The 25,275-nt window shown below is 41.1% G+C and overlaps 1 protein-coding gene across 1 annotated transcript; it reads left to right on the forward strand.

Moving 5' to 3' along the window:
- The first annotated feature begins 100 nt into the window (after positions 1–100).
- On the forward strand, positions 101–24,347 carry stk38b (serine/threonine kinase 38b). Its single transcript, XM_067415170.1, has 13 exons — positions 101–325; positions 1,406–1,578; positions 4,277–4,328; positions 12,324–12,446; positions 16,852–16,935; positions 17,066–17,189; positions 17,459–17,613; positions 17,721–17,823; positions 18,004–18,065; positions 18,144–18,261; positions 19,343–19,562; positions 21,432–21,526; positions 22,812–24,347. The coding sequence occupies exons 2-13, from the start codon at positions 1,448–1,450 to the stop codon at positions 22,952–22,954; spliced, it is 1,410 nt and encodes a 469-aa protein (XP_067271271.1). The 5' UTR covers positions 101–325; positions 1,406–1,447; the 3' UTR covers positions 22,955–24,347.
- Positions 24,348–25,275: the final 928 nt, after the last annotated feature.

Here is a 25,275-nt window from a genome sequence, read left to right on the forward strand (position 1 = left end):
CTTTTTCTTTCTTCAGGGGAGGAGCGTGTCATTTCATTTCTTCTCATCTCTTTCTGCTGAAATCGTCATCACATCAGTCTGACGAACACAGAAGTTGCATGTGAAGTTTAATTGTTTTATTGTTACACACACACACACACGCATTAATCCGCTCGTTTTCGTCCCGCGTGTCTATATAACTCGTACATTTCTCCCGTCTTTTCCCTTTTCTTTTTCTTTCTTTTTTTGGGGGAGTCGCTTCATGTCTGTTTGCCAGGAGACAACGTGTCGAGGGAAGTATCGTCCTTCAACAGCCAAAGAAAAACTCTGAGGAACTTTATATCAGGTTAGTGCAGCTTTTCATTGTTTTATTTGTTTTTGTTTTTTAAACCGTTGAGTTTGGCGTGTTTGGTGGAACGCTCGCCGCTGACGTCATGAGTTTGGCCACGCCCCCTGCATCCCTCATTCTATAATTATCAGATAATTATATGCTCTGTGAACTTCTGTAACATTTGTAAGTATTGCACTATTTAAAAAAATAAACATGCACGTATTTCACTTCATTTATTATCAGTTTGGTATGGCCGCCATTTTGTTTTAAAACGCAAATGTTTGGTATTTATTTTATAATGAGAAATCAGTGTAACTGCACTTCATTTAATAGTTGTATTAAGTTCAAAGTGAAAGTTTATACATCTTTTTTTCCCTTCATATGTCACCCTGGACCACAAAACCAGGGTCACTTTTTTGAAATTAAGATTAATATATCATCTGAAAGCTGAATAAATAAGCATCATTGATGTATGGTTTGTTAGGATAGGACAATATTTGTAAAATCTAGAATTTGATGGTGCAAAAACATCTAAATATTGAGAAAATCTCCTTTAAAGTTGTCCAAATGAAGTCCTTAACAATGCATATCACTACTAATAAAGCATTTATGATATATACGTACAAAGTATCTTACTGGATGTTGATGATCCATGTTAAGATCATGATATTGGTGTGATCTTAATATCCTAATGATTTTTGGCATAAAAGATAAATGGATAATTTTGACCCTTATAATGTATTTTTGGCTATTATACCTGTAAGATTATGACAAGTGAAGCTCCAGGGTTTAATATTTGTTAGCATAATGATTGTTGAAATAATAACAGCACTATTGTTCCTTAGACTGAGTGAGTTTCCTCTCTTAAACGTCTGAATAACAAATGCTTTTATGGTCAAATTTGTTCTTTCCCATGCTAAACTGAAGATATTATTCATTATAAATGATAATTATACCTTTAAATGTTGTGGTACCACAATAATAGCTTGTTTTTTTGGATTCTACCATGTATATAATGTACGCCAGTGTAACGTTGGAGTGTGTTGCGTTTGTCCCAGCCCATGTAAATCATGTTGTGTCTGTAAACGCCTGCAGATCTACATCCCAACCGGTTCCAGAACAGCAGTTTCAGTAACCATGGCGACCAGAGGCCACGCCTCCAGCTCGTTAATGAGCAACCACACCAAGGAGCGAGTGACCATGGCCAAGGTCACTCTGGAGAACTTCTACAGCAACCTCATAACCCAACACGAGGAGCGCGAAATGAGGTGCAAACACTCATAAACAAACAGTTAATCCTCAAGTCACACTATTGTGTTGTGTATTAAAGTCAGAACTCCAACAATGTGCTGAAATGAAGCATCAAGAATGGTTTAGTCTCTGGAGAGCACAGGTTCTTAAAGGGTTAGTTCAGCCAAAAATGTAAATTCTGTTATGAATTACGTACCCTAATGTGGTTGGCCAGCCGTCAGACCTCCGCTCATCTTCACACACAGATGAAGATATTAGTGTTGAAATCCGATGGCTCAGAAAGGCCTTCATTGACACCAATGTCATTTCCTCTCTCAAGACCCATAAAGGCACTAAAGACGTCGTTACAAAGCCCATCTCACTACAGCGGCTCTACAATCATTGATGAAGAGGCCAGAATAGAGTTAGTGCGCAAAAACACTAAATAACGACTTATATAGTGATGGCCGATTTCAGAACAAAGCTTCGAACCGTTATAAGTCAGTGAATCGATTCAGGATTCGAACCGTTATGAGTCAGTGAATCGATTCAGGATTCGAACCGTTATGAGTCAGTGAATCGATTCATGATTCAAACCGTTATGAGTCAGTGAATCGATTCATGATTCGAACCGTTATGAGTCAGTGAATCGATTCATGATTCGGATCGCCAAAGTCACGAAGGCTGCGTCCGAAACCTAAGCCGCTGACTCGTTGCCTCGCTCATCAGACAAGGTGAGGCAGCGTTTTGTGCATGATTGCGCCTCATGAAAACTAATTTCTGACAGATTTCTTAGTCAGTGTAACAGTTTAATAATCTACCGCAATATAGAGCGAGCTTTAGTGAGAACTAAACATATTTGATTGCTAAATTAGTAATTTCCGCTAGAAATGACAGCAGAAGTGGAAAATATTGGTAAAAAATATACATTTACACACAAACTGACCAGCAAATGCAACTTTCGGACGCCATCTTATTTCCCCAGCTTCACTGTCACTGAAAGGAAAGCACAGGATTGTGGGATACCAAAGGCAGTGAAGGATACATGTATGCTGCCTTCAAAAATCAATCAGATGAAGGTCTCTCAGCAGACAGGAAGTTAAGCTAATATTAAATTCGGACGTGGATTGATGCCTTCCTGCCTTAAAGCTACACTGTGTAACTTTTTTAGTTTATTCTTAGCTAAAAACACTTAGTTTTTTCAAAAATATATGTGCTCATTAATGTATATTTACTTCTTTCAAGTAATAAACTATTCTGGTAAGTTTATAATATGCCATTGAAAACACATACAGGTGAGGGGTTCGAATGCCGGTCGCCATGTTGCCCCTCCATCTTGAAAGTACAGTAGCCAAAGAGGGACATACCCGTAAATTCAAGCTTCGCCTTTTGCGTTTTAACCATAGACTGTAAAAAATATGGACGTAGTGTCCGTGACGTCACCCATAGGATTCCGATAAGCCGTTCTGAAGCTTAAAGTAGAGTCGAGCTGGGCGTTGCCATCTTGTGAGCGAGTCATCGCGTGTCACTCCCGGATAACTGAAAAAGGCGGGATGTGCGTGGAGCTGAGGTGATGCAATGACTATAGACCCAGATAAATGGCTATCCACTCGTAACCACGCCCTTAATTATGCAGAACTTTAAGGCTTTATATAACGTAAACGAATGAGTTATAAAAAAATTCACCCCCCTCACAGTTGTCATGAAGATCAAAATTAGCCGTATAGGCAAAAAACACAATTTGTACCAGGCTGTAAACATGTTTTATTCTGCTGTAAAGTTGAGAATTTTAACATGGGGCTCAATGAGATTCTGCTCCCTTCTGGAGCCTAGTGGCCAGTTGAGGAATTGCAGTTTACATTACTTCCGTATTGGCTTCAAGAGAGATCGCGGGAGGTTGCCGCTTGGTTTTAACACTCGATGGCACTATGGACGAGGTCGAACTGGAAGCCATCTTAATCTTGGACTAAATCGGCCACCGTAGGAGTTAAAACGAAATCGGAACTAATATTCACTGGATGGTCATATACATTTTTACCACTAGATGGGGGAAAATATCACACAATGTAGCTTTAAAATGTGTCCTATGAAGGCAGCATTTTCCAGGTTTCAGACGCAGCCCACGTGACTCTCGCGATCCTAATCATGAATCGATTCACTGACTCATAACGGTTCGAATCATGAATCGATTCACTGACTCATAACGGTTTGAAGCTTTGTTCTGAAATCGGCCATCACTATATAAGTCGTTATTTAGTGTTTTTGCGCACTAACTCTATTCTGGCCTCTTCATCAATGATTGTAGAGCCGCTGTAGTGAGATGGGCTTTGTAACGACGTCTTTAGTACCTTTATGGGTCTTGAGAGAGGAAATGACATTGGTGTCAATGAAGGCCTTTCTGAGCCATCGGATTTCAACACTAATATCTTCATCTGTGTGTGAAGATGAGCGGAGGTCTGACGGCTGGCCAACCACAGGAGGAATTAATCACAGAGTTTACATTACTGGCTGAACTTTAACCAGAAGAGGCTCTTGTTCTGCTCCGCCGGCCGAGCGTGACGCTACATCATTGCTCTGTGTTGAAACAGGCTCTTCCTGTGTTGCTTATTTACAGTGTTTTATAACATTAAAGGGATAGTTCACCCAAAAATGAGAGTGTGATGTTTATCTGTTTATACGACCCAGTTGTGCTAGTTTGATTCTTGCGTCTCTTAATCTAAAGCGTTCTGTTGACAGGCAGCAAAAGCTGGAGAAGGTGATGGACGAGGAAGGACTGCCTGATGAAGAGGTAACACACAAACACACACACACACACACATACACACACACACTTCAAGAGCACTAATGATAAATATATCTATGTAATTAACTATAACGATAACTATATTAGAGTCCACACCAGCTGATGAAAACTATAACGATAACTATATTAGCATCCACACCAGCTGACGATAACTATAACGATAACTATATTAGTATCCACACCAGCTGACGATAACTATAACGATAACTATATTAGCATCCACACCAGCTGACGATAACTATATTAGCATCCACACCAGCTGACGATAACTATAACTATAACTATATTAGCATCCACACCAGCTGACGATAACTATAACGATAACTATATTAGCATCCACACCAGCTGACGATAACTATAACGATAACTATGTTAGCATCCACACCAGCTGACGATAACTATAACGATAACTATATTAGTATCCACACCAGCTGACGATAACTATAACGATAACTATATTAGCATCCACACCAGCTGACGATAACTATAACGATAACTATATTAGCATCCACACCAGCTGGCGATAACTATAACGATAACTATATTAGCATCCACACCAGCTGACGATAACTATAACGATCAGGGACGTGCACAGGGGGGTTGCTCAGGTTGCCCAGGCAACTGCCCATATGCCCTTCTTGACTCACGTTGCCCTTCCGAGGTGGAAAAAAATAAATAAAAAAAATCGTACAATGGATGCAGAATTTCATGTAGGCCAAGATACAAAAAAAAAAATCGCAAAGCCTCGTTCACTTCCATATTTGGGTACCCGTCCGAAAGTGAAAGTAAAGCAATTGCTTGGGGCACCGAGCTGGCCTGGGGCCTCAAGACAGCGACAGGTTAAGAATAAAATGCAACGACAAACTGCTTGAGCGCCCCTTTGATAGTCAATGCAGTAAAGTGCAATGACACTGTTATCGGAATCCCCCTCAAGGGGGCCCTCTCAGTCGTCGCTGACAACAGCCACCCAACCACGCAATCTCTGCCGGCAAAATACAAAACCTCCTCTGCGATCATGAAGCGGAATTATGCTTTTTTTTTTTTTTTTTTTTTTTTTTTTTTTTTTATTAACAAAAAACTGCAAAATACAAAACTCTCGTAGGGGAAAGATAATATACATACGTATATACAAATGTCAAAAAAAAAAACAAAAGGTAATAACTAAACAGAAAACAGCAAACAACAACAATAGAGGGGTTACTTAAAAACAAGTCAAAGGCAAGATGGCTAAAGATAATAAAAATAACATTTGGAGCAACACACACAAAGGGAGATTAATCAAAACAGCAATTTCCTAGATATTTCACTGCACATTTTTCTTGCGATTTTAGTTGATTTGATCTTTTCCAGTGAGGTAAAAAATAATTTAAAATCATTTATAAACCAAACAAAGGAAGGCTTAGAAGATCTCCACTTACTGCAATGAATATGATATTTACCCATAAGAATAATCATATTAACTAAATCTGATACTGATGAATCTATGTTATCCATATAAAAGAGGATGTGTGTCAAGGTAAGAGTAGGGATATTATCCATCTTAAGTGACATCCAATTGTGTAGCTCGGACCAGAAGCTATTGGACACAGGGCAAAAAAAGAACATGTGTTCCAGAGTCTCATCAGTCATCTCGCAAAATGCACAAGGGTCTACATCAAATTTAAATTTTTTCCTAAGAAAGTCCGCAGCCGGATATATCTTATAAATTATTTTAAAGTGGGTCTCTTTGACCTTTGGGGAAATGGGCCATTTAATGAATTTAAAATGTGTTCTTCCTATGGACAATGCACCTATATTTGGAACCTGTACACACAATCCTCTGTTATAATCAAAAAACAGTTTAGATCTTAAAGCATCATTAATAAATTTATTATTACATTTATTGTCAACTAAAGTACAATCATTGATAACTAAATGTGGTAAAATTGATAAGGGTCTTGTTTTTGTATATAACAATATGTTTTGAATTAATTGTAATAAAGGTATCGGTATTGCTTTACGTATCTTATTGTATTCACTATATGTACATTTTAAATTATATTTGTCTAAGAAGGCTTTATATTCCAACAAGTTTCCATTATCATCTATAACATCATTCACAAACACAATGCCCTTTTCATACCAATCATATCTGAACAATGATTTTCTATTGATTATAATGACCCTATTGTTCCATAAGGTGGATCCGTGTGGAGAAAAATTATGGGTGAAGATCATTTTCCAGTATTGAAGAATTTGTTTATGGAATTTTGATAATTTTACAGGAATTTTGGTCACCTCAAAATCACATTGCAAAAGAAAATCAAGCCCTCCTACTTTTTTAAATATATGTCTGGGAATGTGAAACCAAATAGAATCTGGTTGTGATAGATATGATTTTAACCATTTAATCTTAAAGGTCCCAAACATTGATTCAAAGTCCAAGGCTTTGATACCACCCATATCATATTCTTTAACAAGCTGTGATTTCCTAATATAATGGGTTTTATTTTCCCACAGGAATTTGAAAATAATTGAGTTGGCTTTCTTAATATTACCAGAAGAAATATACAGGGAGTGACATGGATATATTACTTTGGAAATACCTTCTGTTTTAGATAAGGTAACTCTACCAAAGATAGTGAGGTCTCTGGTGAGCCAGCGACTTAAGGATTTTTCCATATCTGTTAATCGGCTAGAAAAATTGACATCTTCCCTTCTGATTGCATTTTTGGATAAGACTATTCCAAGATATTTCACTTCAGATTTAACCTCAATTGAAGATATGATTGAATCTGTTGATGAGTGAATGGGAAGTAGCTCACATTTTTTAATATTGAGTGTTAATCCTGAAGCTTTAGAGAAAATTGAAACTGAATCAAGGGCTACATTAACCATGAATTTATTCCTTAAAAGGACTGCGGTGTCGTCTGCAAATTGACTAATTTTGAATTCCTTATCAAATATCGAGATACCATGCAATTCAGGGTTATGATTAATGAGCATGATAAGTGATTGGGTGGCTAGAATAAACAGTTTGGGAGAAATCGGGCACCCTTGTCTAATACCGCGGAGCACCTCAAACCTAGGAGTTATACCAGGATTCAGAGATACAGAACTATATATGTCAGTATAAAACATCTTAATTATTTTACAAAAATTGCTCCCAAAACCTAAAAAATCTAAGACATCAAATAAAAAGGCATGTTCAACGGTGTCAAAGGCTTTGTAGAAATCGAGAAATAGAATAAAGGCATCAGTATCAATGATATCTTGATAATCAAGCAAGTCTAGTAGCAGTCTAGTATGATTGTGTATATTTCTGCCCCTTATAAAGGCTGACTGACACTCATCAATAATATGTGATAATCCCTCATTCAGACGATTAGCATAGACAAGTGCCAGTAATTTATAATCGGTACATAATAAGGTAATTGGTCTCCAATTATCTAATAAAAGAATATCTTTGTTAGGTTTGGGAATTAAAGTGATAATACCATGTTTCATAGTGGGAGAAAGATTACCTTTTGATATACAGTCTAAATAGGCATTATAGAGCATTTCTCTGATATCACTCCAAAAAAAAGATAAAAGCTCCACGGTTATCCCATCTATACCAGGTGATTTCCCCCTAGACATCTGTCGAACAGCCAAGTCTAATTCCTCAATTCTTAGCTCATCTTCCATTAGTTGTTTAAAGTTATCATCAAGTGTCTTTTTAAACCCCTGAATCTTATTTAAGAAGAAATTGCAATCTTTTTGAGAAAAAAGTGATTTATACAAATTACAGTAGAAATCTTTGATTTTTTCGTTTACCACTTCTTGATTTTCAACAATAATATCATTGATTTTTAACTTTCGAATTTTTTTCCTCGTTTGTCTTTGTTTTTCCAGACTAAAAAAATAGGACGAGTTTTTTTCCCCTTCTTCAATCCAGCGAGCCCTTGAACGGATAAATGCACCCTTGGCCTTTTCCAGATATATATTATCAAGATGGGACTGTAGATTTTTTAATTCAGTCTGCTCTTCCACTGTCAAATCATCTTTACAGCATAGCATATTAATGTGACTAATAATGTCCCTTTGTCTTAACTTTTTAAGTGTTAATGCTTGTTTACTTGTATTAATAGCTATCTGTCTAACTTTGAATTTGAACCATTCCCATTTACTCAGAGAACACATTTCCAATTCGTTCACTTCTCTAACCAGTTGTTTAACTGTTTTACAAAATTCAGTATCTTCCAAGAGAGTATTGTTAAATTTCCATATAGAGTTTATTTTGTTCTCTCTTCCATCTGGCGAAAGAGTCAAAAATATTACACAATGATCAGTAAGGGGTGATGCCGAGATTTCACATTTAATGACGTCATTAACTAGATTATCTGATATTAGCCAGTAATCCAATCTTGAGCACTGGCCATTATTAGATGAGTTAAACCAGGTAAATTGTTTTCTGGTCGGATTTTTCATTCTCCAGTAATCTATTAGATTGGCCTTTGTGATCAATTCAACTATTGTTTCATCAAACGTGTGGCAGTGTCTCTTTGTTGGTAGGCGGTCTAGCCACAGATCAGGGGCCAGGTTGAAATCTCCCCCAATTATTACTCTATTAGTTGAAAAAAGCATTTTCCATTCTTCTAAGCCCTTATTTAACGATGAGAAGAGATTTTTATTCTGTACCTTTTTGTTATAACCATACACGCATAATAAGATGTAGTTTTTGCCATTTAATTCTGTTGCGACCATTACCCAATAGCCATTTGAGTCACTTTTGTGATCAATAATTTTCCCGGGAAATCTATTAAATAAAACCATAACTCCTGCTGAGTGTGACGTTCCATGGCTGAAAAAGATAGAGTCTCCCCATTGCAATTTCCAAAATTTTGTGTCAGCATCGACAGAATGGGTTTCTTGCAAAAAAACACAATTAGCCCTTTGCTCCTTACAGAAAAGAAAAATAGCCTTTCGTTTTACATTATCTTTTAACCCCCTAGTATTTAAAGAAATAAAGGACAACATTTAGATGGTAGATAACCTAAACAATGCACAAAAGAGTGTAACGATGTGCAGGAATGAGTAATTAGTCCTAAATCAACATGTTTAGTGTAACAAACCCTCTAACAATACAGAGGGGAAAATGGAAAACTATACAGACCAAGCAGCAATTGTATCAAATATCTATATAAAATGAGATCCACCTCGCCTGGTTAAAATAAAGAACATAAACCAGGTAAATAAACATTCAGTATCTGTCATATGTTGTTGTGTAGAAATGTTATGGTCATCAACGTCAGATTGGTTAACTTCGGATGTGACGCATCAACAAGCAAAGTGCTACTATTGCTTATACTTACATAACGTAGCGTTTATGTCAACCAAGCAATAAGTTTCTCAGTCAAAAGTGAGAGCAGGCTTAATTTCTGCCAGTCAGCTAGGAAAACGAGTGATCACAATGGGTCCACTCTCCGGTTATCGATCAGTGCGTATCCTTCCTTTAAGAATGCCCTTTTACCCTTCTTTCTGGCTTCTTGGACCTGCGGCCACAGCTTTGCACGCGCCTCCCGGTCTTCTTTCGAGAAGTCTTCTTTGAAACGTATGTGCAAGTCTCTACACACTCTCGCATCCTTCGACTTTTTCCAAACGTCATCCCTCACCGTTCTCATCCCGAACTGAATGATGATTGCTCTCGGTGCGTTATTTGATGTAGCGGCGTCGCCTTTCCGCCCCAGCCGGTGAACGGTGTCTACGGTGTCTCGCAGCCGCTCCACAGACATTGGAACAACTCTTGTCAATATCCCAATGACAATTTCTCTCGTGTCCTCTCCATCCTTTTCAGGTAGACCAATCATCCTCAGATTCCACCTTCGTTTGTAACGGGTTTGCTCTGCACATGCTTCTTTTAGCAGACTGTTTTCTCTCTGTAGGCCTCCTATTTTTTTCTGAAGCAGGCAGATTTCTTCACGGTTTTCTTTAGTTGCGGTTGTGTTAGCTTCAATACGTCTGTCGAAGCTTTTCAGAAGTTCAGTCTGTTCGTCCATTTTTCTGGTCAGGGCCTGTACTGCATGTAGAATTGCAGCGCCAGTATTGACGTCCTCCATTTCTCTTTGGTGTCTCTGTTTCTTTGGATTCGGCTGTTTAATTGGCGTATGTTCTTTATTAATTTTGTCTTCTTTGAATGAATGTTGCTCCGCTTCCATTTCTTCCTCGACGTCAAAGTCGTCACATGCCTCGTGGAGAGCATCCAACTTGTAGTTGTGGTCGGACATGATTCCAGGAAACAAAGAGAAAAAAAACCCCCACAGAATGTTGTGATAACTTAGTTTTGTAACTAAATTTTGACAGTACGCTAAGTGCCTGTTTATTTGAGGGGTTGTCACACTAGTTAATCACATTTCAAGGACTAAAAAGAAACTTTTTATCAGAGCCTGCAAAAGTGCTGCCACTCACTCCGCCATCTTGAAACGCCCCTGGAATTATGCTTTAGGAAGCCAGAAAAGAAAAAAGAGAAAAAACAAGATAGTGGTAAGTGATAAATTACACTGTATAAAATAGCTTTATTTGTACAAAAATGGTGTAATTTTGCAGCAGGTAGGCTAGCAAAAATATGTTTATATTAGCTAACGTTACCTGACTGACGGCAAATGCTGCTTGTAACGAACAGTTAGTGCAACTTTGTTTTCGAACGGATGGAATACGGATGGATAAAGAAGACGCACATCTGTTCTAGAATAACTGTTTATCGTATTTAATGACATAAAATTGCTATAGCTTTGTAATAGGTTTTGATGAAAGTGGCATAGCATGCTATACTAACTATTTTTATGCTATGCATAAATAACCTGGAATAGTTAATATAGCATTAACTATTATTATAAACATTATTTAACCAGAAAGAGGCAGAGGAACATGATTTTTTTCATAGCTTATCTTAATGTGCTAGAGTCGGGATATATGGTAGTAACAGTTTATGCAAATATGATATTATTTTTATAAGTTACCAATGGATCTTGAACAGTTACTTTATTCGGTGTGGCAATTTTTACACTGTTGCATTTTGAAGTACAGTATCAGGACAACCCACATGTTTTACTGTTACCTTTTTTAGGTCAGAGCAACTGCCCCTCAAAAATCCTGTGCACGTCCCTGATAACGATAACTATATTAGCATCCACACCAGCTAACGATAGCTATAACGATAACTATATTAGCATCCACACCAGCTGATGATAACTATAACGATAACTATATTAGCATCCACACCAGCTGACGATAACTATAACGATATCTATATTAGCATCCACTCCAGCTGACAATAACTATAAGGATAACTATATTAGTATCCACACCAGCAGACAATAACTATAACGATAACTATATTAGCATCCACACCAGCTGACAATAACTATAACGATAACTATATTAGAGTCCACACCAGCGGACAATAACTATAACGATAACTATATTAGCATCCACACCAGCTGATGATAACTATAACGATAACTATATTAGCATCCACACCAGCTGATGATAACTATAACGATAACTATATTAGCATCCACACCAGCTGATGATAACTATAACGATAACTCTATTAGCATCCACACCAGCTGACGATAACTATAACGATAACTATATTAGCATCCACACCAGCTGACGATAAATATAACGAAAATTATATTAGCATCCACATCAGTGGACAATAAATATAACCGATTTAGAATGCTTGCTATATTAGCAGATGTGCTGCAGTTTTGCCGTCTGCCGCTCGTTCATCAGCTGTTCTGGAAGTGATTTCAACAACTCGTCCCTCTCTGCCGTTTTTGTTATTGTTGTGATATGGAAATCACTATTCTCTTTAACGAACAATTATTAAAATGTTATAATAATCGTTACAGTTATCATTCTTGGTGTGAACGGGCCTTTACACACACGAGTGTATTAATATTATTTTTGCTATTATTCGTAGTATTCAAATTAATATTAGTTTCTGTCGCACTCCAGAAGCGTGTGCGGCGCTCTCAACATGCTCGTAAGGAGACCGAGTTCCTCCGTCTGAAGAGAACCAGGCTCGGTCTGGACGACTTTGAGTCGCTGAAGGTGATTGGACGAGGAGCGTTCGGAGAGGTAATTATGATGATGAGCGCAAACCACATATGCATATATATATATATATATATATATATATATATATATATATATATATATATATATATATATATATATATATATATATATATATATACCACATCATGGTTCTCTGCCAATCTGAACTCAGTCTCAGCCCTCTCTGAACTCGGTCTCGACTCGGACTCAGCCCTCTCTGAACTCGGTCTTGAATCGGACTCATCCCTCTCTGAACTCGGTCTTGACTCGGACTCAACCCTCTCTGAACTCGGTCTTGAATCGGACTCAACCCTCTCTGAACTCAGTCTCAACTCCGACTCAGCCCTCTCTGAACTCGGTCTCGACTCGGACTCAACTCTCTCTGAACTCGTTCTTGACTCGGACTCAGCCCTCTCTGAACTCTGTCTTGAATCGGACTCAGCCCTCTCTGAACTCGGTCTCGACTCGGACTCAGCCCTCTCTGAACTCGGTCTTGAATCGGACTCAGCCCTCTCTGAACTCGGTCTTGACTCAGACTCAGCCCTCTCTGAACTCGGTCTCGACTCGGACTCAACCCTCTCTGAACTCGGTCTCGAGTCGGACTCAACCCTCTCTGAACTCGGTCTCGAGTCGGACTCAACCCTCTCTGAACTCGGTCTCGACTCGGACTCAACCCTCTCTGAACTCGGTCTCGACTCGGACTCAACCCTCTCTGAACTCGGTCTTGACTCGGACTCAACCCTCTCTGAACTCGGTCTTGACTCGGACTCAGCCCTCTCTGAACTCGGTCTTGAATCGGACTCAACCCTCTCTGAACTCAGTCTCAACTCAGACTCAGCCCTCTCTGAACTCGGTCTCGACTCGGACTCAACCCTCTCTGAACTCGGTCTTGACTCGGACTCAGCCCTCCATGAACTCGGTCTTGAATCGGACTCAGCCCTCTCTGAACTCGGTCTCGACTCGGACTCAACCCTCTCTGAACTCGGTCTCGACTCGGACTCAGCCCTCTCTGAACTCGGTCTTGAATCGGACTCAGCCCTCTCTGAACTCGGTCTTGACTCAGACTCAGCCCTCTCTGAACTCGGTCTCGACTCGGACTCAACTCTCTCTGAACTCGTTCTTGACTCGGACTCAGCCCTCTCTGAACTCTGTCTTGAATCGGACTCAGCCCTCTCTGAACTCGGTCTTGACTCGGACTCAACCCTCTCTGAACTCGGTCTTGAATCGGACTCAGCCCTCTCTGAACTTGGTCTTGACTCGGACTTGACCCTCTCTGAACTCGGTCTCGAGTCGGACTCAACCCTCTCTGAACTCGGTCTCGACTCGGACTCAACCCTCTCTGAACTCGGTCTTGACTCGGACTCAACCCTCTCTGAACTCGGTGTTGACTCTGACTCAGCCCTCTCTGAACTCGGTCTTGACTCGGACTCAGCCCTCTCTGAAATCGGTGTTGACTCTGACTCAGCCCTCTCTGAACTCAGTCTCGACTCGGCCCTCTCTGAACTCCGTGTTGACTCTGACTCAGCCCTCTCTAAACTCAGTCTCGACTCGGACTTAGCCCTCTCTGAACTCGGTGTTGACTCTGACTCAGCCCTCTCTGAACTCAGTCTCGACTCGGACTTAGCCCTCTTTGAACTCGGTGTTGACTCGGACTCAGCCCTCTCTGAACTCAGTCTTGACTCGGACTCGGCCTTCTCTGAACTCCGTGTTGACTCAGGCTCAGCCCTCTCTGAACTCGGTGTGGACTCTGACTCAGCCCTCTCTGAACTCAGTCTCGACTCGGACTTAGCCCTCTCTGAACTCGGTGTTGACTCTGACTCAGCCCTCTCTGAACTCAGTCTTGACTCGGACTCGGCCCTCTCTGAACTCCGTGTTGACTCTGACTCAACCCTCTCTGAACTCGGTCTTGACTCGGACTCAACTCTCTCTGAACTCGGTCTTGACTCGGACTCAGCCCTCTCTGAACTCGGTGTTGATTCTGACTCAGCCCTCTCTGAACTCGGTCTTGACTCGGACTCAGCCCTCTCTGAACTCGGTCTTGACTTGAACTCAGCCCTCTCTGAACTCGGTCTTGACTCGGACTCAGCCCTCTCTGAACTCGGTCTTGAATCGGACTCAGCCCTCTCTGAACTCGGTCTTGACTCGGACTCAGCCCTGACTCGGACTCAGCCCTCTCTGAACTCGGTCTCGACTCGGACTCAGCCCTGACTCGGACTCAGCCCTCTCTGAACTCGGTCTTGACTCGGACTCAACTCTCTCTGAACTTGGTCTTGACTCGGACTCAACCCTCTCTGAACTCGGTCTTGACTCGGACTCAACCCTCTCTGAACTCGGTCTTGTCTCGGACTCAGCCCTCTCTGAACTCGGTCTTGACTCGGACTCAACCCTCTCTGAACTCGGTCTTGACTCGGACTCAACTCTCTCTGAACTTGGTCTTGACTCGGACTCAACCCTCTCTGAACTCGGTCTTGACTCGGACTCAACCCTCTCTGAACTCGGTCTTGTCTCGGACTCAGCCCTCTCTGAACTCAGTCTTGACTCTGACTCGAATGAGCTGTTTTCGACTACAACACTGTACTAACGTGTTTCTGATATTTGGTCTCAGCCCTCTCTGAACTCAGTCTTGACTCAACCCTCTCTGAACTCAGTCTTGACTCTACCCTCTCTGAACTCGGTCTCAACTCGGACTCAACCCTCTCTGAACTCGGTGTTGACTCAACCCTCTCTGAGGGTCGGTCTCGACTCTGACTCAGCCCTCTCTGAACTCAGTCTTGACTCTGACTCGAATGAGCTGGTTTCGACTACAACACTGTACTAACGTGTTTCTGATATTCGGTCTCAGGCCTCTCTGAACTCAGTCTTGACTCGGACTCAGCCCTCTCTGAACTCGGTGTTGATTCTGACAGCCCTCTCTGAACTCAGTCTCGACTCGGACTTAGCCCTCTCTGAACTCAATGTTGACTCTGACTCAGCCCTATCTGAACTCGGTGTTGACTCTGACTCAGCCCTCTCTGAACTCGGTGTTGACTCTGACTCAGCCCTCTCTGAACTCGGTCTTGACTCGGACTCAGCCCTCTCTGAACTCGGTGTTGACTCTGACTCAGCCCTCTCTGAACTCGGTGTTGACTCTGACTCAGCCCTCTCTGAACTCGGTGTTGACTCTGACTCAGCCCTCTCTGAACTCGGTCTTGACTCGGACTCAGCCCTCTCTGAACTCAGTCTCGACTCGGACTCGGCCCTCTCTGAGCTCCGTGTTGACTCTGACTCAGCCCTCTCTAAACTCAGTCTCGACTCGGACTTAGCCCTCTCTGAACTCGGTGTTGACTCTGACTCAGCCCTCTCTGAACTCAGTCTCGACTCGGACTTAGCCCTCTTTGAACTCGGTGTTGACTCGGACTCAGCCCTCTCTGAACTCAGTCTTGACTCTGACTCGGCCTTCTCTGAACTCCGTGTTGACTCAGGCTCAGCCCTCTCTGAACTCGGTGTGGACTCTGACTCAGCCCTCTCTGAACTCAGTCTCGACTCGGACTTAGCCCTCTCTGAACTCGGTGTTGACTCTGACTCAGCCCTCTCTGAACTCAGTCTTGACTCGGACTCGGCCCTCTCTGAACTCCGTGTTGACTCTGACTCAACCCTCTCTGAACTCGGTCTTGACTCGGACTCAACTCTCTCTGAACTCGGTGTTGACTCGGACTCGGCCCTCTCTGAACTCCGTGTTGACTCTGACTCAACCCTCTCTGAACTCGGTCTTGACTCGGACTCAACTCTCTCTGAACTCGGTCTTGACTCGGACTCAGCCCTCTCTGAACTCGGTGTTGATTCTGACTCAGCCCTCTCTGAACTCGGTCTTGACTCGGACTCAGCCCTGACTCGGACTCAGCCCTCTCTGAACTCAGTCTCGACTCGGACTCAGCCCTCTCTGAACTCTGTCTTGACTTGGACTCAGCCCTCTCTGAACTCGGTCTTGACTCGGACTCAACCCTCTCTGAACTCTGTCTTGACTCGGACTCAGCCCTCTCTGAACTCGGTCTTGACTCGGACTCAGCCCTCTCTGAACTCGGTCTTGACTCGGACTCAGCCCTCTCTGAACTCGGTCTTGACTCGGACTCAGCCCTCTCTGAACTCGGTCTTGACTTGGACTCAGCCCTCTCTGAACTCGGTCTTGACTCGGACTCAACCCTCTCTGAACTCGGTCTTGACTCGGACTCAACTCTCTCTGAACTTGGTCTTGACTCGGACTCAACCCTCTCTGAACTCGGTCTTGACTCGGACTCAACTCTCTCTGAACTCGGTCTTGACTCGGACTCAGCCCTCTCTGAACTCGGTCTTGACTCGGACTCAGCCCTCTCTGAACTCGGTCTTGACTCTGACTCGAATGAGCTGGTTTCGACTACAGCACTGTACTAACGTGTTTCTGATATCTCAGGTGCGTCTAGTTCAGAAGAAAGACACAGGTCATGTTTACGCAATGAAGATCCTTCGCAAGGCCGACATGCTGCAGAAAGAGCAGGTGATGCCAAACAAATGTTTTATGAAAACAAATATAATTTTGTTATTTTAGTATTTATTCAATATTTGGTTATTTTATGTTATTGTGTCATTTTTAAAAATTATTACATTTATTTTATTTTATGTCCCAGGTGGGCCATATCCGGGCGGAGCGCGACATTTTGGTTCAGGCTGACAGTCTGTGGGTGGTGAAGATGTTCTACAGTTTTCAGGATAAACTCAATCTTTACTTACTCATGGAGTTCCTGCCGGGAGGTGTGTGTGTGTGTGTGTGTGTGTATGTGTGTGTGTGAACAACTTCTTCACTTTGTACTTAAGCAGATTTTATGTGTTTACATCCCTTCATTTTGAAAACCCTTTACACTCTTCTTCAGAAACTTCTGAATGATTAAGTGAACTGACTCTTCGAGGCACAGAAATACTCTGTCATGCGTCCAAATCGTTTTTTGAAATTTTGTCCATGTTTAGCATGTTTATCAACACTTTGAAGATGGCATGATGATGAGCTGGAGTTTGTCCTGCAGGTGACATGATGACGCTGCTGATGAAGAAAGATACGCTGACGGAGGAGGAGACTCAGTTCTACGTGGCCGAGACGGTTCTGGCCATCGACTTCATCCACCAGCTGGGCTTCATTCACCGAGACATCAAACCAGACAACCTTCTGCTGGACTCCAAAGTAGGAACAGGAAGTGACTCAACAAGCCTCTTCCTGTGCTGTCGTCTGTTTCTGTTGGGCTTCTCTGATTGGCTGCTTCATCAGAAGTGTGTGTCTGTGCGTTTCAGGGTCACGTCAAACTGTCCGATTTCGGCTTGTGCACAGGCCTCAAGAAAGCTCATCGCACCGAGTTTTACCGCAACCTGAACCACAGCCAATCAAACGACCTCAGTGAGTGATGCGTCATATTCCAATATCTATCTATCCATCAAAATTCAAACTATTTCAAACTTTTTCAAACTTTCTGATAAAGTCTCTCCCAAGCAAACTTAGTTTGTCTCAACAAACTTTTTAGTTAATATTCATGTTCAAATTTGAATATTCAAATGTGCTCCAATGTTTTTCCCGTAGCGTTTCAGCACATGAACTCCAAGAGGAAGGCGGAGACGTGGAAGAGGAACCGAAGGCAGCTGGTCAGTGATTAACGTGACTTCATTCGCCCGTTCACGACAGACAGGAAGTGATGCGTTATGTTGCTCCGCCTCTTTCAGGCCTTCTCCACCGTGGGAACGCCGGACTACATCGCTCCCGAAGTCTTCATGCAGACCGGATACAACAAGCTCTGCGATTGGTGGAGCCTGGGCGTCATCATGTACGAGATGCTGATTGGTAAGGAGAAAACAATATGCAAATGAGTGTTTCCTTATAGAGTAGAGTAACATGTGCTAAAACATGTTAGCAAACATGCTAATTCATGATAGCAGTGTACTAAAACATGTATCAAACATGCTAGCAAAATCCAAAATAACGTTACATATCCAAATGAGGGCATGTCGCTATAGAGTAACATGTTACAACATGCTAATGTATGTTACCAAATGGTACTTCATGTTAGCAACATGCTAATTTAGTTAGCAACATGTTAAATAATGATAGCAATGTGTTAAAACATGGTGGCAACATTCTAAAACATACTAGCAGTGTGTAAAACCATGCTAGTTAAAGGTTAATTCATGTTAGAAATGTGTTAAAACATGGTAGCAACATGCTCATTAATTCTAGTAACATGATAAAACATGGTAGCAACATGCTCATTAAAGCTAGTAAAATGCTAAAACATGGTAGCAACATTCTAAAACATACTAGCAGTGTGTTAAGACATGCTAGTAAAATATTAATTCATGTTAGCAATGTGTTAAAACATGGTAGCAACATGGTCGTTCATGCCAGTAACATGGCAAGGCATGGTAGCAACATTCTAAAACATACTAGCAGTGTGTTAAAACATGCTAGTAAAATGGTAATTCATGTTAGCAATGTGTTAAAACATGGTAGCAACATGCTCATTAAAGCTAGTAAAACTTTTTTGCTAAAACATGGTCGCAACATTCTAAAACATACTAGTGGTGTGTTAAAACATGCTAGTAAAATGCTGATTCATGTTAGCAATGTGTTAAAACATCGTAGCAACATGCTCATTAATTCTAGTAACATGGTAAAGCAAGGTAGCAACATTCTAAAACATACTAGCAGTGTGTTAAAACATGCTAGTTAAATGCTTATTCATGCTAGCAACTTGTTAAGTCATGGTAGCAATGACCTAAATAATGTTACAAACATTTTAGCAAAATGCTAATGAAAATGTTTGTCAGTTAAAAAATTGTAAAATTGGCATTATAATGTTTTATTTTATTTTGCAAACGGTATAAGCGCACTGTATTGCTGACACTGGAGCGCTGTGCTGTTGCAGGCTACCCTCCGTTTTGCTCAGAGACTCCTCAGGAGACGTATAAGAAGGTGATGAGCTGGAAAGAGACGCTAGTGTTTCCTCCGGAAGTGCCGATCTCGGAGCGAGCCAAAGAGCTGATCCTGCGCTTCTGCTGCGAGGCTGATCATCGCATCGGCGCAGCCGGCGTAGACGAGATCAAGAGGAACGGCTTCTTCGAGGGTGTCGACTACGACCACATCAGGTGACATTTTGTGACGCGCAGCTTTCCATCGGGATCACGGCGAGCTTTATAACGAGCAGGGGTGGACAGCCACTAATTATATTTACTTAGTACCAGTGGGGAAAGTTACTTTTAAAAGTAATGCGTTACAATTTTGCGTTACTCCATTAAAAAGTAACTAATTGAGTTGCTTAGTAACTTTTTAAGAAAAGCAATGCGTTACAATTTTGCGTTACTCCATTAAAGAGTAACTAATTGAGTTGCTTAGTTACTTTTTAAGAAAAGTAATGCGTTACAATTTTGCGTTACTCCATTAAAAAGTAACTAATTGAGTTACTTAGTTACTTTTTAAGAAAAGTTATGCGTTACAATTTTGCGTTACTCCATTAAAGAGTAACTAATTGAGTTGCTTAGTTACTTTTTAAGAAAAGTAATGCATTACATTACTTTTGCGTTACTTTTTCTCACCTGTTTTTATAACAAAAAAAATTGCACCAAAATTTAAATAATAAGCCTCAGGCCGAGGTAAAAATGTTAATTCACACGTGTACAGTAGAGGGCGCTGCTCAAACAAACCTTTCAGCTGCCGTTTTGCATAACGGAAAATAGGATGCAGGAGAAAAAAGATTTAACACTTACTTCACCAATAAAAACAGAAAAACTAAAATCATTTTTGCTTTCGGTTTAACTGAATCATCGTAAGTTAGCAGCAAAACATTGGTCAATAGAGGTAGATTAAACGCATAAATATGTGTTTTATTTAATGTTTAATTATTTGAGGTTTGCAGATTATTCTGATTTTGCATTTGACTGATTTGATTGATTTTGAGGAGTACTTTATCTTTATTGGGCAAGTGAGATGATGATCACATTTAGTCTAGAACTACAATAACCATCATGTTCGCACTTTTGATTTTTCTCAACATGGGGACAGGAGAGCTGTCAGTCAAATCAACGTGAAAAAGTAACTCCGATATTCTGTTGTAAATTGTAAAAGTAATGCGTTACTTTACAGGTTACTTGAAGAAGTCATCTAAATACGTAACTCAAGTTACTTGTAATACGTTACCCCAACACTGATGAGTCCTGTACTGAAGTTCACTGTTTGAGTCTCTGTGCTTTACTGGAGTATTATTTTTTCTGTAAACTTCTGACTTTAACTTCACTCCATCTGAAAGACAAATATCGTCCTCTTTACTCCACTACATTTCTATCAAGGTCCTCGAAGTGGAAAGTCGTTTCTGTCGCAGCTTTGAAAGTCAGTGATGATTTTTTTCTTCTTTAAAAGGTGTTTGGGTTTTTGCAGAAAGCCTTTCAGGAATCACTCTTGTAGAGTCTCGTGAAGTTCAATGATTTCACAGCATTTATTAAACACTGATTTATAGTTTAGAGCAAAATGGAAGAAGACGGATGTCCAAATGCTCATTTAGTGGAGGATTCACATAAACAAAGTTGATTCTGTCTTCAGTGAAGGTGAACAGTGTGAGAATATCAGATGTGTATCAGTGTATTGGATCCGTGCATTCGGCCTTAAAGTGACAGCAGCTTTGTAACTTTTCTACAAGTATTTAAATGAGTTTAAGTTAGTCGTCTGCTAGTGTGTCAGATGGAGCGTCACTGACTGGCTTAAACCATGATGGCATAATGTGCATTTATACAACTATAATACAATAATGCGGCGACATAAAGAAGGACATTTACTTTTGATACTTAAGTACTTCTGAAAACAAATACTTCTGTACTTCTGTAATACTCGAGTAAAAATCTGTTTTTACAACTTTCACTTTTAACGGAGTAATATTTGACCTGTAGTACTGTTATTTTTACTCAAGTAATGAAGTTGTGTAGTTTTTCCGCCGCTGATAACGAGGTTTCACGTCTCGTACGTAGGGAGAGACCCGCGGCGATCCCCATCGAGATCAAGAGCATCGACGACACGTCAAACTTCGACGAGTTTCCGGAGTCGGACATCCTGCAGCCGACAAGTAAGATACACACAAAATAATAACAAAACCTCACTAAACTGTGTTTAATCATGCTAGCAACATATCAATTCATACTAGCAATGTGTTAAACATACTAGCAGCACGTTAAATCATGTTAACAAGCATGTTTTTGCTAGCTATGTGCTTAAACTTTTTAGCAAACATGCTAAAATGTGTTAACAACATGACAGCTAATAATATGTTAAACATTGTCAATGTCCTAAAACATGTTAAAATACTAAATCATGCTAGCAATGTTTTAATTTTAGTGATGTACTGAATATTTTTCTAGCAATTGCTAGACATTTTAAAACATATTAGCAATGTATAAAAATGCTAACAACAGGTTAAAACTGGCAACATACTAATTCATGCTAATAACATGCTAATTTATGCTACCAATATATTAATTTGTGTTTTACCAACATGATAATTCATGTTAGCAAAATGCTAATTATGGTAATAACATGCTAATTTGTGTTAACAAAATGTTAGCAGAATGTTAATTCATGTTAGCAGCTTGTTCAATCATGTTAGGAAATTTGTTAAAATCTGTTTATTCATGTTTGTAAAAAAATATAGTAAACATGTTAACAGGCTAATTCATGTTAGCAGTGTGTTAAAGCATGTTAATTCATGTGCTCAACATGGTAATTCATGCTAGCAAAGTGATAAATCATGCTTACAATACGTTAAAAAACGTTAGCAACATGTTAATTTCCGTTTGCAAAAGTGCCCAACGATGTGGTAAATAATGTTAGTAACATGTTAAATAATGCCAGCAAAATGCTAACTCATCCTAGCAACATGGTAAATCTTGATAACCCATGTAATAAAAATGTTAAATCAAGCTAACAACATGCTAATGCATGCTAATGATGATTTGTGGTATCCGACTCTTGGTGATACTATTTAACATGTTAAACTATGTTAGCAAAATGCTAATTCATGTTATAAATGCTTTAAAACATGTTAACATGTTAAATCATGCTAGCAAAATGCTAATTTGTGTTTTAAATGCGTTAAAACACTTTAACAACATGTTAAACCATGCTAGCAAAATGCTAATTCATGTTATAAATGCGTTTAAACATTTTGACGTTTTAAATCAATGCTAGCAACATGATGATTTGTTTTATAAATGCGTTGAAACATATTAAACCATGTAGTATAGCAGCGGACAGGGTTTCTGTACAGTTTCTGCTTCAGCTGTACCTGATAGATATATTTATCCAGATAAACTGATATTGATCTCTAATCTGAAGCGTTTTCTTGCTCTGTCGAGGTCCGGCGGTGGCGAGCAACCATCACCCGGAGTCGGACTACAAGAACAAGGACTGGGTTTTCATCAACTACACCTACAAGCGGTTTGAGGGCCTGACGGCCAGAGGAGCCATCCCGTCCTACATGAAGAGCGGGAAAAGATGAAGAAAATACAGCCGGAAAACACTACCAAAGAAAACATTCACATATCAGTCTGTTCCGCAGAAAAACTGCTCCATCTACACATTTTATTTATGCTTTTCTTTTTGTTTATGCTGGAAATCTTGAGGTTTTAGCAGATCTAATCCCAAATCGCTGTGTTTTATAGTGCCTTATCATGTGCACTTCATCATGCGATTTATTGTTCATTATAATGACAAATTATGGGCTCAGTCCCATGATGCAGTAGCGTTAGCCTGCCGTGGTCATACTCAGCTCTAGTCAGAATATGAGTCTGATGCTCCATTGGGCTGTGATTATGGGGCGTGTTCAACCCAACCAGGAAAGAACGCGATTGGACAGACCTACAACCAATCAGAGCAGCGGAGCGACACATAATGTTAGTGTTCAAATGTCAACAGAACTCAACTGCACTGTGTTGCCAAGTCTGCGGTTTTCCATGTCCGCGGGTTGAAGCAACCTCAATTATGGGATATATAGACCCTGGAATGCCCATTTTAGCCAAAATAACACACAAACGCCATTTTACCCCACAAACGCCATTTCCGGAGAACCCCCCTGAGAAGCTATTGGGCTTGTTTTGGGCTAGTAGTTGGCGGGTTTTGTTGTAAAAACTTGGCAACCCTGTCTGCACGTGCGTTGGAATAAGTAACGTTAGAAGAAAAAGACGAGTGTAAACGATCTTTGCCGGTGTTGTTAAAAAAAGAATTTAATGATACTCAGAGCACTTCGCAACATAATCATCCTTTCTGAGAGAAATAGTGAAGGTGATGCAGATACGAACAAGCTCTCCGTTTAGGATTCGAACAAACTCAACCCGAGCGCCTTTGATGACGAGATGATTACGCTACTGTTGATCATCTGTCGTCATCGGCTAAAGCCCGGCCTGATGATCTCATTGGTCAGTTTCTGTTGATCATCTGTCCATCATCGGCTAAAGCCCGCCCTGATGATCTCATTGGTCAGTTACTGTTGATCATCTGTCCGTCATCGGCTAAAGCCCGCCCTGATGATCTCATTGGTCAGTTTCTGTTGATCATCTGTCCGTCATCGGCTAAAGCCCGCCCTGATGATCTCATTGGTCAGTTACTGTTGATCATCTGTCCATCATCGGCTAAAGCCCGCCCTGATGATCTCATTGGTCAGTTTCTGTTGATCATCTGTCCGTCATCGGCTAAAGCCTGCCCTGATGATCTCATTGGTCAGTTTCTGTTGATCATCTGTCCGTCATCGGCTAAAGCCCGCCCTGATGATCTCATTGGTCAGTTTCTGTTGATCATCTGTCCGTCATCGGCTAAAGCCCGCCCTGATGATCTCATTGGTCAGTTTCTGTTGATCATCTGTCCGTCATCGGCTAAAGCCCGCCCTGATGATCTCATTGGTCAGTTTCTGTTGATCATCTGTCCGTCATCGGCTAAAGCCCGCCCTGATGATTTCATTGGTCAGTTTCTGTTGATCATCTGTCCGTCATCGGCTAAAGCCCGCCCTGATGATTTCATTGGTCAGTTTCTGTTGATCATCTGTCTGTCATCGGCTAAAGCCTGCCCTGATGATCTCATTGGTCAGTTTCTGTTGATCATCTGTCCGTCATCGGCTAAAGCCCGCCCTGATGATCTCATTGGTCAGTTTCTGTTGATCATCTGTCCGTCATCGGCTAAAGCCCGCCCTGATGATCTCATTGGTCAGTTTCTGTTGATCGTCTGTCCGTCATCCGCTAAAGCCCGCCCTGATGATCTCATTGGTCAGTTTCTGTTGACCGTCTGTCCGTCATCGGCTAAAGCCCGCCCTGATGATCTCATTGGTCAGTTTCTGTTGATCGTCTGTCCGTCATCGTCTAAAGCCCGCCCTGATGATCTCATTGGTCAGTTTCTGTTGATCATCTGTCCGTCATCGTCTAAAGCCCGCCCTGATGATCTCATTGGTCAGTTTCTGTTGATCATCTGTCCGTCATCGGCTAAAGCCCGCCCTGATGATCTAATTGGTCAGTTTTTGTTGATCATCTGTCCGTCATCGGCTAAAGCCCGTCCCGATGATCTCATTGGTTAGTTTCTCTCGATCATCTGTCCGTCATCGGCTAAAGCCCGCCCTGATGATCTCATTGGTCAGTTTCTGTTGATCATCTGTCCATCATCGGCTAAAGCCCGCCCTGATGATCTCATTGGTCTATTTCTGTTGATCATCTGTCCGTCATCGGCTAAAGCCCGCCCTGATGATCTAATTGGTCTGTTTCTGTTTAGGCATAATTACTCCTCTATGGATCAAGTCCAGACCGACCCCAAGCTCAGATGTTGTGGGCGGGGCTGAGT

This window comes from Pseudorasbora parva, chromosome 14 (assembly GCF_024679245.1).
Source record: "Pseudorasbora parva isolate DD20220531a chromosome 14, ASM2467924v1, whole genome shotgun sequence".
Classification (NCBI taxonomy): domain Eukaryota; kingdom Metazoa; phylum Chordata; class Actinopteri; order Cypriniformes; family Gobionidae; genus Pseudorasbora; species Pseudorasbora parva.